The sequence below is a fragment of the Zonotrichia albicollis genome, chromosome 1, assembly GCF_047830755.1.
Source record: "Zonotrichia albicollis isolate bZonAlb1 chromosome 1, bZonAlb1.hap1, whole genome shotgun sequence".
In the NCBI taxonomy this organism is placed as follows: Eukaryota; Metazoa; Chordata; class Aves; order Passeriformes; family Passerellidae; genus Zonotrichia; species Zonotrichia albicollis.
In genome coordinates, this window is record NC_133819.1 from 49,831,435 (window position 1) to 49,846,073 (window position 14,639).

The 14,639-nt window shown below is 37.5% G+C and overlaps 1 protein-coding gene across 4 annotated transcripts in view; it reads left to right on the top strand.

The window, feature by feature from the left end:
- UBP1 (upstream binding protein 1) overlaps window positions 1–14,639 on the top strand; it is a 36,699-nt gene that overhangs the window by 16,404 nt on the left and 5,656 nt on the right. The window contains exons 4-13 of one of the 4 annotated variants that reach the window (XM_074541109.1): window positions 136–241; window positions 841–947; window positions 2,144–2,296; window positions 2,454–2,564; window positions 3,111–3,218; window positions 9,670–9,773; window positions 10,452–10,506; window positions 10,681–10,774; window positions 12,057–12,147; window positions 13,185–13,291. In XM_074541109.1, the coding sequence (XP_074397210.1) occupies window positions 136–241; window positions 841–947; window positions 2,144–2,296; window positions 2,454–2,564; window positions 3,111–3,218; window positions 9,670–9,773; window positions 10,452–10,506; window positions 10,681–10,774; window positions 12,057–12,147; window positions 13,185–13,291 (1,036 nt within the window). The remainder of the gene's footprint in view (window positions 1–135; window positions 242–840; window positions 948–2,143; window positions 2,297–2,453; window positions 2,565–3,110; window positions 3,219–9,669; window positions 9,774–10,451; window positions 10,507–10,680; window positions 10,775–12,056; window positions 12,148–13,184; window positions 13,292–14,639) is intronic. The other 3 variants (XM_074541115.1, XM_074541112.1, XM_074541120.1) reach the window with 3 other exon arrangements.

A 14,639-nucleotide genomic window follows, 5' to 3' on the forward strand; every position in this document is an offset into this window, starting at 1 on the left:
TTGGGATACTGATGCTTGCCAAATTTTTGCTGTAAATAATGTACTTATTAGCACTGTGGCTATTTTGGGATGGTTTAGTACTTTTATCTGTAGTGACTGTATGGCTCATCAGAGGCTTGTTTTCTTCTTTGTTAGAGCATTATAAGAGTTGTGTTCCATGACAGAAGGTTGCAGTACACAGAGCACCAGCAGCTAGAGGGTTGGAAGTGGAACCGCCCTGGGGACAGACTGCTCGACCTAGGTATAATTGTTGCTGTTTGCTGCCACTGTATGGAATTCAGTTTCCAAATTTAAATTGGTCACGTTCACATTGATGCTGAGGCTGATGGAAAAGGACAGACCAGATTTCTGGATGCTGCTTTGTCATAGTGTGTGTTTTGAATATAAACCTTCTTGCCTCTTCTATGTTCTTTTCAAATTTTAAGTGCTATAAAAGTAAGATAGCAATTCTGCAGCCATATACATTTAATATTCTCTCTGATTTTGATTGCTAAGTGTTGCAATGATTAGGAAAACACAGACAAAAGTAACTTTCTCTATTAGATTGTGAAAACGGTACCAACATGGTTTCTGTACTTTGCGTGACTTGATCACTTTTGGTGCATAACCTCAGGAGTGGCAGCCGGGGAGGAGAATGAAAAAGCACCCAAAACCTTAAGCACTTTGTATGTTAAATCTACTAAGGTTCTTTGTATCAGTCCTAAGAAACTGGTCAAGCCACCAAAGCCCACATTTTTCCATCCTACCTTGTGTATGGTGATAGTAACCTTATATTGCAGTTTATTTATAGTGTTCACTTGCTGTTTGCTTTTCTGAATTACATGCTACTTATTTTAATAGATATTCCAATGTCTGTTGGAGTCATTGATATCAAGACAAATCCAAGCCAGCTCAACGCAGTTGAATTTTTATGGGATCCAACAAAATGTACATCTGCTTTTATTCAGGTTTGAAACTTTATTTGACTGGATGTCTGTGTTTGGTGCCTTTCAGGTCACAAACAGCAATATACTTGAACTACACAAAGCTTATTGGTTTATTATTTGTGAGATGGCCATTAAATACAAAAAAACCACTGGTTCATAGGTTTATTAGAGTCCCTAGTAAGGTTTTTCTATTTAATTTGGGTTTATAGAAAAAATTAAATAAAAAACTTTATAAAAGCTCTTTGAAGAAAGCTGTCATAGTTAAAATATTTAGTTGTATGAAGTATAAGAATTCATTTACAGTCCTCTCAGTAACTCTTGCTACTACTTTCAGCAGAAGTTTGGCATAAGGATTCAAAATTAAAAGTATTGACCTACAAGAAAAGAGTTTTAAATCACGCACTCAAAAGATGTTTCTTACTATGTCTGTAGGCTTCCTTGTAGGAATTCTGTTATTTGTATATTTGATATTCAGGGCAACTGGGCATGCTTTCTTTGGAAATTGTTTAGATTAAATGTTCATATTCACATTGCTTACTTTTGCCTCAGATCTGATTTCATTGTAAGAAAATATGGCCGTGAAGTTTCAGGTGGCAATTTTTCTTATTCTGGTTGTTGAAAGAGGGTAAATTCTATATTGTCAGTAAATCAACCTTTACTAAAAAAAGTATCTTTATCTAGATCAAAGTTACATAATTGCTAAAATTTAGTCACTTTGAAGGACTGTGAGATAAATTAGGGACTAGTTTAATTTATACATTTCCTTAGAAGAAATTATACCAGACTGAAAATAGAACTGATATGCCACTACAGTTGGGTTGTTCTACAGGCTTGCTTAAAATTCCATAAGGAAACAAAATAAATTTGGAGCGTTGTTCAGGAAGATTATTCATAATTCCTTCCATTGCACTGATTTTCTCCCTAGATACCCTTAAGGGGTCCTTATAGCTTTTAAACACAGTGTTCATTCTGATGTAGCAGCTGAAGCAATTACACATTGATTAAAAGGTCTCTGGACTTGTAAAGGAGTTGGGCATATTTGAAAATATTCTGAGATGAGGGTGCCTGAGATGAAAAACTCTTCTAGTCAGTGGCCTTCTATAGCTTTGCTACATTTTTTTACAAGAAACTGTTCATGTGATGTAGGTAACAATAATGAAGTTCGTGCCTGAAATGCTTCTGAAGGTCCTTTTGGTTTGGTCATTGTTTCTTTTCAGGTACATTGTATCAGCACTGAATTTACACCTCGTAAACACGGAGGGGAGAAAGGAGTTCCTTTTAGGATTCAGGTTGACACCTTTAAACAGACTGAGAATGGAGAATATACAGATCATCTGCATTCAGCCAGTTGTCAAATCAAAGTTTTTAAGGTAACATGAAAAAACAGATCCTTAAGTCTCTAAAGTTTTCATAAAGATATGGGAAACCATTATATTACTACTTGTAGTGGTTCGTGTCTGAGATCAGATTTCAGTTATAAAACCATTTCCCACTTGTGTTCATGTTCACATAACTGTTCATTTTTAGCCCAAAGGAGCAGACAGAAAACAGAAAACTGACAGAGAAAAGATGGAAAAGCGGACTGCACATGAAAAAGAGAAGTATCAGCCTTCATATGACACCACAGTTCTCACAGAGGTAACAAAATAAAATTGCATTTGTTGACTGAGGAGAATATGCATAGATACAGCACATTACTTAGCTGCAGTCTTGGAAGGGTTGGGGAAGAATTATTTCTGCATAGAAATAAAGTTTTTATTTGCCAAACTTGTCTAGCAAGCAGCAGCATTCAATTTTAAGATTTTGTATAGTAAACTTGGATTTAGATACTCAATAGATGCTGTATTAAAACACACTTTAGATTGAACACTGTTTGACTGACTGTATTGAATCCTTGAGCCAGACTTATGATACAGATTTCAAAATCTTGCAGCTGAAAAGCAAAAAAAAAACAGAAAAAAAAGAGGGGGGACTCTTAAAATTTATTTACCAAATTTGAGCTTCCAAAGTCCGTTTTTCAGAGATTTTTTTTAATTTAAGGCCAGAGCCTCATTAGGTTTTTTATTTAAACATCAGTGAGTTCTATGCAGTTTTCTAAATATTTCAGAAGTTTTTAAAGGCTTTTAGATCTTTCCTCACTGTATAATGAAAAGAAATTGATCCACATCTTTGGTGTTTGTCCAGATGAGGCTTGAGCCTATAATTGAAGATGCAGTTGAACATGAGCAGAAAAAGTCCAGCAAGCGGACTTTGCCAGCAGACTACGGTGATTCTCTGGCAAAGCGAGGCAGTGTAAGGGACTTCTGCTTACCTTTTGATTATGCAAGATACCTTGTGCAGTGTTAGATATAGGAGAAACTTCCATTGTGTAAAGTAAAAATACTTTGATTGCTGTCTCCTTATTTTATTCACTTCTTTGTATCTCAATTACTCCGTGTTTGTTTTCAGCAAAGGAATCCTTCCTAAATCTAACACTTAAACTGTTGCAGGGGGACTGTGTAACTTGAGTCAAGAGCTTTCAGTTTTTATGACTTGAAATGAAATAGCATTTTGCTTTGCTATACGTGTGTAATTAGTAGAAGTAAGAACAGTTAAATTTAGTGGTTTGTTCCTATTTGTACTTATATTCAGTAGAAGTTTTTCATGTACATCAGTAATTTTAAAAGGCCATGTCATGTTGCAGATGGTTGTCAGTGATTTTTCCTTTAGTCATCTACATACTGTGCTCCAAGCAGGTTTAATGCAGTTCAGAAGAGTCAGCTCATCTTCATGACCTGTGTTCTGTTAACCCCATCTGTGCACCTCAGAGGCAATCTGACATACCCTGTGCCCTCCCTGACATATGTCCTGTGCAGTTGTCCTGCCAAGGATTAGCATTTTAGATTTCTTAAATATTGTTCCTTAAGGAGGAACAGTTCCCCATCTTTCATTGGCAGGTTTAAATGTCAATCAATAACATGGCTGTGGAGGGCCATTATTTGGCTGTTTTTTGAACAGCCATACTGTGCTGAAGCTCTTTACCAATAGTGCTTAAGCATGATTTGGTTTGTATTTATGATCTGTGAAAGTGATGTGTAAAGTTTTATATTCAGGTTATAAAATGCTGCAGTGTATGCTTCTTGCTGTTTATAACCCATGTAACTGGGTGGGAAGGAGCAAGCAATATTAGTCAGATGAGTTCTTTGGAGGATATTTGGATTTTTTGTTTTGTGCACCCAAAACTATTGTATGCACTGAGCTGTCTGAATTTACCTTCTACTGTTCTTGGCTGTTGGGTTTTTTTTTTTTTGTTTTCGTTCTTTCTTTTAAAGTGCACCTTTATGATTCTTTGGCAATGCATTCTTTTACATGTTCCAGCTGGCCCTGGGGGAGAGGCAGGAGAAAACAGACTTTTATCACTTTTGCTTATAAAGCATCTTCTGAAGCTTGTCCTTGGAGGGATTTCTGTGTTTTTCTCCTGTTGTTAAAACTATTTCATTGAATGAACGTTGCTTATAGGAAGAATAACAGAGAAGGATGATGTTAAACAGATAAGACAAATCATTGTCCAGAGTAGGACAAACTGTAGCTAAATCATAACTAGAAGTTGTTTAACCTTTCCTTAACAATCTCTTGGAATACTAAGCTTCTATGAATTACCCTAATTCTACACCACCTTAACTGTAGTGAAGAGCTTAGATAGGACATTATTGGACTTCTGATGTCTTTCCCAAAGCACACAAAGGATAGTGACCCACGGGCTATTTTGAATAGGAGCTATGTACAGCTTTCCAGTTCTCTTAATTGTGCAGCTCACTATTCCTGTTTCTTAATTGCCTGTAATAAAATGCTGTCTTGAGATAATTTGGTCAGTTTGTTGAGACCATTTTGAATTTTGTCCACACTGGATGAAATCTTTTCAGCATTGCTAACTTGGTATTGTTTGCGGATTTCAACACATGCTATTTCCATCATTACAATGTATTTTATCATTAGCAAATTTATTAGAAATCACCAAGCCCATAAAAAATACCAAGAAACACCTTTTTTCTGTATTCATACTGAAGCCTTGGATATTTCTATGCACTCAGTAGTGGTTTTAGCCATAGAAGGTGAATGTAAAACTTGTTTGCTTGGTGTAGAAAAGGGGTATCTGATCTACATCTTGAAGGCCAATTCATTGACCTTTTTCTTTGGTCACCAGACATGCTTATTTTTGTGGGCCCTGTAAATATGGATAGGGATGATAAATGTTTCTACTTAAAGCAGTTCTGTCCTTGCAAATCTGTCTTCCTGAACATGGCCGTCAGAAGCTTTGGCTGTTTCCAGGCTTCCTCAGACATGCAGATCAAGTGTTCCATATTGAGCAGTACTGTTGTTGCAGAGGTGCTGAGACACAAAAAGTGAAGACCTGTTTCCCTATGTTTAAGTATGAGATAAAAAAAAACATAACAAAATATAACTGTTTCACATGTTCTGTGTTTCTATATGATAAATCTTTTTCTTCACATGTCCTGTAGGAACTGTAGCTCTATAACAGGAAAAATTGTTTGGGATGTATTTTTACTAGATGCAGTCAAGATTGCTGACTTAGTCAGTGCTGCGTACTAGTTGCCCAGAAATAGTGCTCTGTTACTTTTTTAATTTTGAAATTCATGTTGATCCTGGCTATAATTCTCTTTGATTTTAAAGCTGTGAATTCTTTTCTTCCTGCTACTCCTAACCTAATCTTTCCTTACTTGCTTTTTGTATCTCATTTTGTATGTTAGCTTTTTATTTTACTCCTCCAAGATTCTACTGTTCTATTTGTTAGATATTACATTTTTTTTGCTCCTTTTTTTTCCTATGTGATTATTTCTAGCTCAGTCACAATTGGATTTGGATAGATTGGTTTCTTACTATGCTTCCTTCAGAAAACATTGAATCTAATATGTTTTCTTTCCAATTTAATTCTTACAGCTTTCTAACATAATGTAAGGAATTTGGTGAGGATTCCTTTCTGAGTGGTCATTCTGCTCTTCTGTCCTTTCAAAGAACCAGAGTTTTTTTTCTAACTGCCATCACCCATCTTTGCCTTACCACTTATTTTCATAAGAATACCATCTAGATAAGCTTTTCCATTACTTCTCTGAATTCACTGGATGTATCAAAATTCAGTGCTTTCACTGCACTTCTGCAATGTTTATCTCAGTGTTGTCCAAACAGACAGGACACAGTTAAACTGCTCGTTAGACTTCACACTATGGAGCTTTTCCCTTAACTTTTTCTGTAGGTATAAAAGGCTACAAATTTAACCTTGCCTTCTGGACCTCAGAGTGGATGTTTACATACATACATACATGTGACCTTCATTCAGGGGCCACTTTGTGAAGGAGGCACTTTGTTTTCCTCTCTCATTGTACATGAAAGTTAGTTCTTATATAATGAAAAAGGGGAAAATAACCCACTGTTTTCTTTCTCCTGCTTTGAATTTGTAAAAGTGGGAAAATTTGTGTTGTAGTAGTTGGGCCTTTGCACTTTTTTCTGTCTGCAGTATTTTGGTTGATTTTTATAGTATTGTGTTTTATATGTCATAAGCTTGAAAATATAAACTACAAACTGATTAAACTTGGTCAAATGGTCAGTTTTTGCAGATAGAGTTGATTCTAGAACACATGGAAGTTAAAAGACTTCCAGGTATGGACCTTGAAATAAATTGGAATGGTAAATTGTAGACATGAAAGGTTGCTCCATACCATGTATAAGAAAATTGATGCTTTATTCTCTAAGGGGTGCTGTGTGTCCAAGTATAAATCTAAATTGGGGAATAAATTATACTTACTGTATTTTGGTTATGTATTATGTTTTTATGTTTATTTGGTCTTTGAATATAGTATAGAGTTCTTTGTCAAGGTTCAGGTTTACTCTCTTGTAAGGCATGAATTTGGGCAGATTCCAGTATATTGGAGGTAGGAAGGGATATTACATTAAACCATGGCTTAGAATCACTTGAGATTTTGCAGTTCCTCTTATGAATGTTCTGAGTTTAAATCCTAAATCTGATAAGTCATACTTAAAAAGATCTCTTACACTTCTTTTTAACTCAGTAAATCTTCATTCATGGCATTTTACAGAAGGCTATTAAGCATCTGAAACCAAAATAGTTTTCTCCTGAATTAATGGAGGGCATTTAGGCTTGAGACCTCAAAAACATGAGCTTGGTAAATTCATCAGTATATATTAATTGCTTATTACAGGTAAAGACAATGCCAATCTTCTTTCTGTTCTGTGGTGGCACTTTACAGAGCTGAATGCTTCCTTGTGACAGGGTGACATTTTCTTCTAGGTTTGTGTCTACTGCTCAGGGACTTCTGAATCATTAACTTCCTGAATGTCCTTTGGTTAACTCAGTTTTGGCTTAGGAATGTAAGAAATCTGATGGGTCAGTCTACAAGGGTGAAGTCATGTTCTGTCCCTGACCGTGACAAAGGCAGGCGCTTTTTCAGGGAAGCAGTGCTGCTTTTTGTGATCCATTCCCCTTGTAGCCCTCACCCCCCTCAATCCAGAATCATCATGCTGGATGTTAGAAAAGAAAACACATATTTGTTTAGTCTTTGTAGTGTTCATGGATTTGGTGTGCCAGGCATTTGCTTAATCCAGTTTGTGAAGTGTAGGACATTGGGGCATGAGAGTGATTCCAAAAGCATCATCAGCTCGGGTTGATTACTGGAAGACTTTCTTGTTCCTCGAACCTTTCAGAATTTAGTATCTCAGTGCTCAAATGCTCATTTTTCCCTTCCCAGCCTGTAAGACTGAAACAGGGAGAACAGAGGCAAGAGATGTGTTGCAGTAGTATTATACTTACTATTTATTTTTTCTTTTTAACCAGCCTATTGAGTCTCAGTGGATAGTTAGTGGTGTTTTTCCTGGAATAGGAGACAAGGCAGGAAAGCATGTTTATGGGAGAAGAAAGGCTACTTGCTTTGGATTGGGTTTTTTTTTTTCTGAATACTTCAAATGTGCTTCTTCCTGGATTTAAACCCAGAGCTTCGTTGTGAAGAACTTCAGCTGGGTTTGAAGGACAGAAACACCAGCTGCAGTACCTGCCTTGGGAGTGGCTCAAAAGGTGTTCTCTGGCACCAGTGCATTCTTCTCTGCCCCTGAATTTAAATACATGGTGGCTAGAATCTTGTATGGGAATGGTTGCCAAGGATGTGGAACTTGCATCTCTGTGTCCACATAAACATCTTGGATTAAAATTTAGGAGGAGAATGTCACAAAATTAAAGAATTTTAATTGCACTTTCAAAATATTTCAGAAGAACAAAGTTAATGTTACTATGTTGAGCTTTTATTTTAAAATTACCGTTTTGGATCACATATGTAGGGAATGAAGGCTACTTGTAACTACCTGATGTAACATCTTTGAGCTTAATATTAAATCAGCTTGAGAAGAGAGACAGCAGGTGGGAATATACAGATTTGGAGGAGAGTGTGTCACCGTACCAGGTTATAGAGAAGCATACTCTGTGTGGGGGCACTGTTTGCAGCCCTGAGGGTGGCTTTGACCATGTAATCAGACTGTGGACTCTGTGGCAAACAAAAATGCTAAAACTCAGACAGATAAAGCAAGTTCCTCATTTTTAAGCTATTTGCATGCAAGACAAATTGATTTTAATTCCATGTGCCATCCTGGGGAACTTGCCATCTTATGCTGACAAGTGAAGACTGGGGTCCAGCACAGAAATGTTACTAACTCTCTTACAAATGGTGGCAGCTGGTGTTGCCCTTATTTACTGTTTCCTCCAGGTAAAGGAAGGATTTTTCAACACAAAATTGTTGAAACAAGTTTCTTTTGGTATTAAGTCATAGTTGTTCCCCTCCACCCTGTTCTCCAAGGCTGTGATGTAAATCTGGAAATTTCTTACAAGGTATTTAGCTGGTACATGATAAGTATATCAGAAATCTTTGTTGTCTTAAGAGGCATGGTCTTAGCTTACCTGATCTTGGCCTCCTTGCTTGTTTTAATCATGTCTTTGAACATATCAAAACTTGTTTGGTTTTTGTTTTTCTTTAAAATATTGCATTTTTAGTACTGTTGGAAGCACTAAAAGGTAGCCTTGTTTCAAAAAGCTTTATCACAACAATTTTAAAAAATACCCAAAAAAACACTGACAAAATTGGACGACTGGCTTATCATATACTTGTGATGATTTGAGCTTGTTTAAAAAAATTCCAGTTTACCAAGCAGTTCAGAAAAATCAGTCCATGTAAGTAAGCACAATTTTAGTCCTGCAGTAATTTATTAAAAATTTGGAATTCACAAAATTTCCACTGAAAAATCTGTTTGTACTTGATTGTTCTCAGGGCAGAGACATTAAATTTATCCACAAGGTGCAATCTAGCTTCATAGCTTTACTTAATATTACTGAACACTTTTTGGCGTGGGGCAGTTTAAACAGCCCTTTCATCCTCTTCAGGATAAAAGACTTTTTCCAGCATGTGGCTGTGGGAGTTGGTTGGTTTTGGTTTAAACTGAATAATCTGTACGTTTTTTTAAAGAGAAGACAGTGTAAATAGAAGTCTTCATAAAAGAACAAGATAAAACGGAGCTGATTTTTACCTAGAATATCTGCGTGTAACGTGTGGGATAGAGGGAGTCTTTATTTGGAAGTGCAAATCAGAATAGTCTGTGGATAAACCCCTGGCTTTAAATGAGAGGAGTGTACATCAGAGTAAAAAAGGTTTTGTCAAGAGAAACTCAAGTTTTAATTCTTTATCTTCAGTGCTCACCATGGCCGGATACTCCTACAACATTTGTGAACAACAGTCCTACTCCTGCTCCGACTTTCACCTCTGCTCAGCACAACACCTACAGTGTCCCAGACAGGTAACAGACAGAAACCTTTCTGCTCTGTGTCCCCATTAAAGGCAGCATTGTAATCAGGCTTATTCAGAACATTTTCTGGCTAAATTCAACTGTGTTCTGTTTCCACTGGGGAATGGGGAGATTGTTTTGACCTATATATTCGTTTTAGAGTATGACATTTGTATCACATGGTTCAGTTATAAGGTAATTACTGCTGCCTTACCATCTTTCTTTCTTACTATACATTTTGTAAAACAATTTCTTGTCCTTTGTCACATAGCAAATACTTTACCTTTTCACTATTGTAATTTAGTCCTTGTCTATGGAAACGATTTTTAGCTTTTTTCAGTAAGAAGAGTCTTTATTTCCATCATATGCAGTTAGTATAATTTGCAAGAAAAAGACCCAACAAATATCTTCAAAAACTTTTAAACAAAAATTCATTGGTGAAAGCATTTTGTTTTGAAATGTTAATTAAACTACTGTAACCAAACAGGCAGTTCATCCAAAAATTATTGGCAGTGGTGTGGTCTGATCCATATACTGTGGAATGGTCTTAAGTTTAACAAGTTGCAGTCTTTTAATTCTTTCAGTTGTGATACTTATTGTTTTGGAAATTTCAAGTTAATTTTCAACAATGGTTAAATATTTTGGTTTATAGAATTCTAGTAATACTTGGTTTTATTTTTTAATCTGCAGCAATTCTTCCTCCCCAAATCATCAAGGAGATGGAACCTCTCAAGGGTCAGGAGATGTGAGTGTTTGCTTTCTGGTATTGTTCATGTATTTGTATAGCTATGTCAGAATATTTGATTTGCACTTGATGTTATAAGAAAGTGTTGAACTGAGGGAGATCTTTTTTAATTGCTTGGGTTTTGTTTGGGTTTTTTAGTATCCAAATTATCATATCCAATCTTGTTTCTTACAGCAGCTTCATCCTTCAGCCACAATCCAGGAAACTCAGCAATGGTTGCTCAAGAATAGGTTCTCTGCCTATACAAGGCTTTTTTCAAATTTCTCAGGTATCTATAGTTTACTTTTTTCTTTCTTTGTGTTGCTGAGCAGGTTCTGTGTGGGAAAGGAGTTCTCTAAGAACATGATGGTATCCATATTTATGCATATTTATTTACTGATTTGCTGGTTGAAGAGCAGTGCAGTTCCCACTGTATGTCTGACCACAAGACATGGCACTAGATGGACTGTGTGGGGCTGTTTGCTTCTTTAGCATTCCTTGGAATTGTGCAAAGGGTGGTATGACACCTTACTCACTATAAGTAAATTCCTTTTTCTTTGGTGACACTTGAAGGGGACACTGTTGTGAATGATGCGAGCTCTCTGCCTCTTGGCTTGGCTCATGCTTCTGTCAGAACTCCTTTGTACCAGGCTTTTTCTCTGGGAAGGTTTATTCTGCTGCTGCTGGTTAGTTTTTGACCTGTGCTTCTTGTATGAGTATTGCTGAGCTTTCTCCATAAACTAGTACCAAATTTCTGACAAAGGCTCTTGGAAAATTTTTCTTCTTTTTCATTATTATCTTTATAAAAGTCAAGTACTAGCTAGCTGGCTTTTTTTTATGAAGCAAGAGGTGTAGTATATATGAATTTTATTATGCTGCCTCAGGCCTGGGTAATTTTTAACTATAGTATTTAAGGGCTTTGATCAGTTATTTTTGCTGGCTTTTATTTGTGCATTCCTGGATAGTCTGTGGAGTATTTTCATACATAAAGACTATTTTTTTCCTATTTTCCTACTCATCTATTACAGTGACTGATATTTCAGAGTGTTGTTTTCTTCTCTGACACTCATGCTGCTTCTCAAATAATCTGTCCTCCTATTTTTTGCTTCAGCAGCACCTTCTGTACTCGAGTGCATTGTTGTAATTTAAGTGCACAGAGGCAGTGATGGATGGGTAGTTGAATGTCTGGGGTAATTCACTGCGTGACAAACCATGGAATATTTTTGCTTTATATTTTGAATGTGTTCAAAATACACTACCCTGGGGTGCCTGCAAAAATCACTGTTTCTCTAGAACAGTCATCTCTCTCCACAGAAACTTGTGTGCCTTGCAGACTTGTACTGTTCCAAAACTGTAAACAGCATAAACTGTAACTCACCACCTTTGGAAAACAGGTTGATTTATTTGGCACTCCCTAGAGCCTGGTCTGAAGTTCACTTTTTCCTGTGTCCCAGATTCTGTTTTTGTCATGGTGAACTTTGCTAGTCTTGGTTTAAATGAACATACCATTTATTTTAGGAAGAATTTATGTGCTGCAGTAATCTTCATTAAATTCTCATGTGTTTGTTCAGGTGCTGATTTATTAAAGCTGACAAGAGAAGATCTGGTACAAATCTGTGGTCCAGCCGATGGAATTCGGCTGTATAATGCACTGAAATCCAGGTGATGTGCTCACTGAGGCTGAGTGGGTTTAGATGGGGGATTCTAGAACTGGGAGATTTGGGAAGTTAGTGTCAGGATGGGCTTGGTGCCTGTGGTGCCTCAGGAGTTGGCAGCAGTGTTTCAAACTCTCCTCCTGTGCACCCCTCCAGGGCACGCCCAGGTGGGCTGTAAGGCTGCACCAGTGCAGCTGGGGCCTGCCAGTTTCTTGGACATGGATGAATTTATTGCCAAGGTTTAAAACTGGTCATTTGGGGAGCTAAGAACAACCCCTGAGGCCTTTTGAGGTTACAGGTATTGAGTGCTAACATAGGCAGCATCCCAAGGGATGTCTGATTCTGTCTGAAATGGGTATTTGGTACTCCTGGCCCTCCTGGAAGAATTGCTGTTATTACTTCTGATGGTGTTCACAGGGGCCTTAGGAAGAGGGAAGAGATGAGAATGTTGACTCCATGTTTCAGAAGGCTTGATTTATTATTTTATGATATATATTATATTAAAAGTATACTAAAAGAATGGAAGAAGAAAGGATTTCATCAGAAGGCTAGCTAAGACAGAAAAAGAATGATAGCAAAGGCTTGTGACTGACCAAGACAGTCCGAGCCAGCTGACTGTGACTGGCCATTAATTAGAAACAACCACATGAGACCAATCACAGATGCACCTGTTGCATTCCATAGCAGCAGATAATCAATGTTTACATGTTGTTCCTGAGGCCTCTTAGCTTCTCAGGAGGAAAAATCCTAAGGAAAGGATTTTTCAGAAAATATCATAGCTACAGTTACTCAGTAGTCCTGTTACAGGAGTCCAACAAGCAGCATCCAATCAGATGCTGAATCTGAATGGATTGAAGTTTTGTTTAAATTCAGCAGCATCTGAGACCACTTACTTAAATAAAGATTAATTTTTTTGGGCTCAGTGCTGAAAGCCATATCAAGTGTACTGTTACCATAACAAACCTACAGTTGTGGCATATCAGCCCCTGTATTTGCAGGGCACATACCTTTAGTGTGACTCGTTGTGATTTCCTTGGCCTGCAGGTCCGTGAGGCCCCGTTTAACAATCTACGTGTGCCAGGAGCCCCTGCGGAGCATCCAGCTGGAGCGGCAGGACGCGGGCAGCACGGACAGCAACGGTGCAATATACGGTACCATGTACAGCCCAGGGAACATGGCTGGCCTTGGGCAGGACAGCTGCAGGGCTGGGAAAGGGGCTCAGCTGCTGCTCCTGGGGTACAAAGCAACTGTGGGAAGTTGTATCGCAGCACAGTTGCTGCTTTAACAGCACAGAGCAAAAAGAACCTGAAACTCTCAAGGTTAAACCACTGAGCGTTTTCAGTCTGTTGATAAAACTGTAGTTACGTCTGTGGTGGTGTTCACAGGAGTCCCAGGACAAAGGAAGAGATGAGAATGTTGACTCCATGTTTCAGAAGGCTGGTTTATTATTTTATGATATATATATTATATTAAAACTATACTAAAAGAATAGAAGAAATAATTTCTTCAGAAGGCTAGCAAGCAATAGAAAGGAATGATAATAAAATGTTGTGACTGACCAGAGAGTCTCGAGACAGCTGGACTGTGACTGGCCATTAAATAAAAACAACCTCATGAGACCAATCAAAGATCCACCTGTTGTATTCCACAGCAGCAGATAATTATTGGTTACATTTTGTTTCCGAGGCCTCTCGGCTTCTCAGGAGAAAAGATGCTAACAAAAGGATTTTTCATAAAATATGTCCATGACATACATGGTCATGAATGGAGGAGTTCTGGAATCAGCTGTGCTTGTTGTTACAGACAAGGCATCAGCCATATCAATGTAGGTGCATGTAAAAGCTTCATGCAAATAAAACAATTCTTTCCCATTTTCTGTAAGATTTTGCTGTCACTTTCTGTGCAACTGAACTAAAACTGTAGGGCCTGGAAGAGGAAAAACAGCCAAGTAGTGAATGTGCTCTTGATTTTAGTATTTCCTTGACAACTGTTGATTCAACACAGATGGAAATGTAACTGTTTATTCGTAAATCCATGTCACCCCTACAATTAAGAGAATGAAGCTATTTAAAATTATTCTTTACTTGCTCTTGGCTTTGAGAGACCTCTCTCCCCAGCTAAAATCTGCACAGGCTACTTCAATAGTGCTTGTGAATTTTCCATGCAAGAATTGAGGTGGAGGAGGGTTTGTAAATAAAATACTGCTGCTTGTCAAATACATGTTTTCTCTCAGGATATCTTTGGCCAGAAGAACGTGCAGACTTGGAGCTGCCAAGGGTTTGTTGCACTGTTAAATAAAGATACCGAACTGTAAATACAGCTTCAAACTGAACAGCTGCTTTGTCTTACTGTTCTCTTTACTGTGTTCCATTCAGCTCTGAGATCATGTGTAGATAGTTAATTCAGACAGTTGCAAAAGGCTTTATTTACCAAAACCACAAAATCTACATCTGTATTTAAAGCAGGAGCATAGGCACATAAGTGGGATGTAGGTATTAC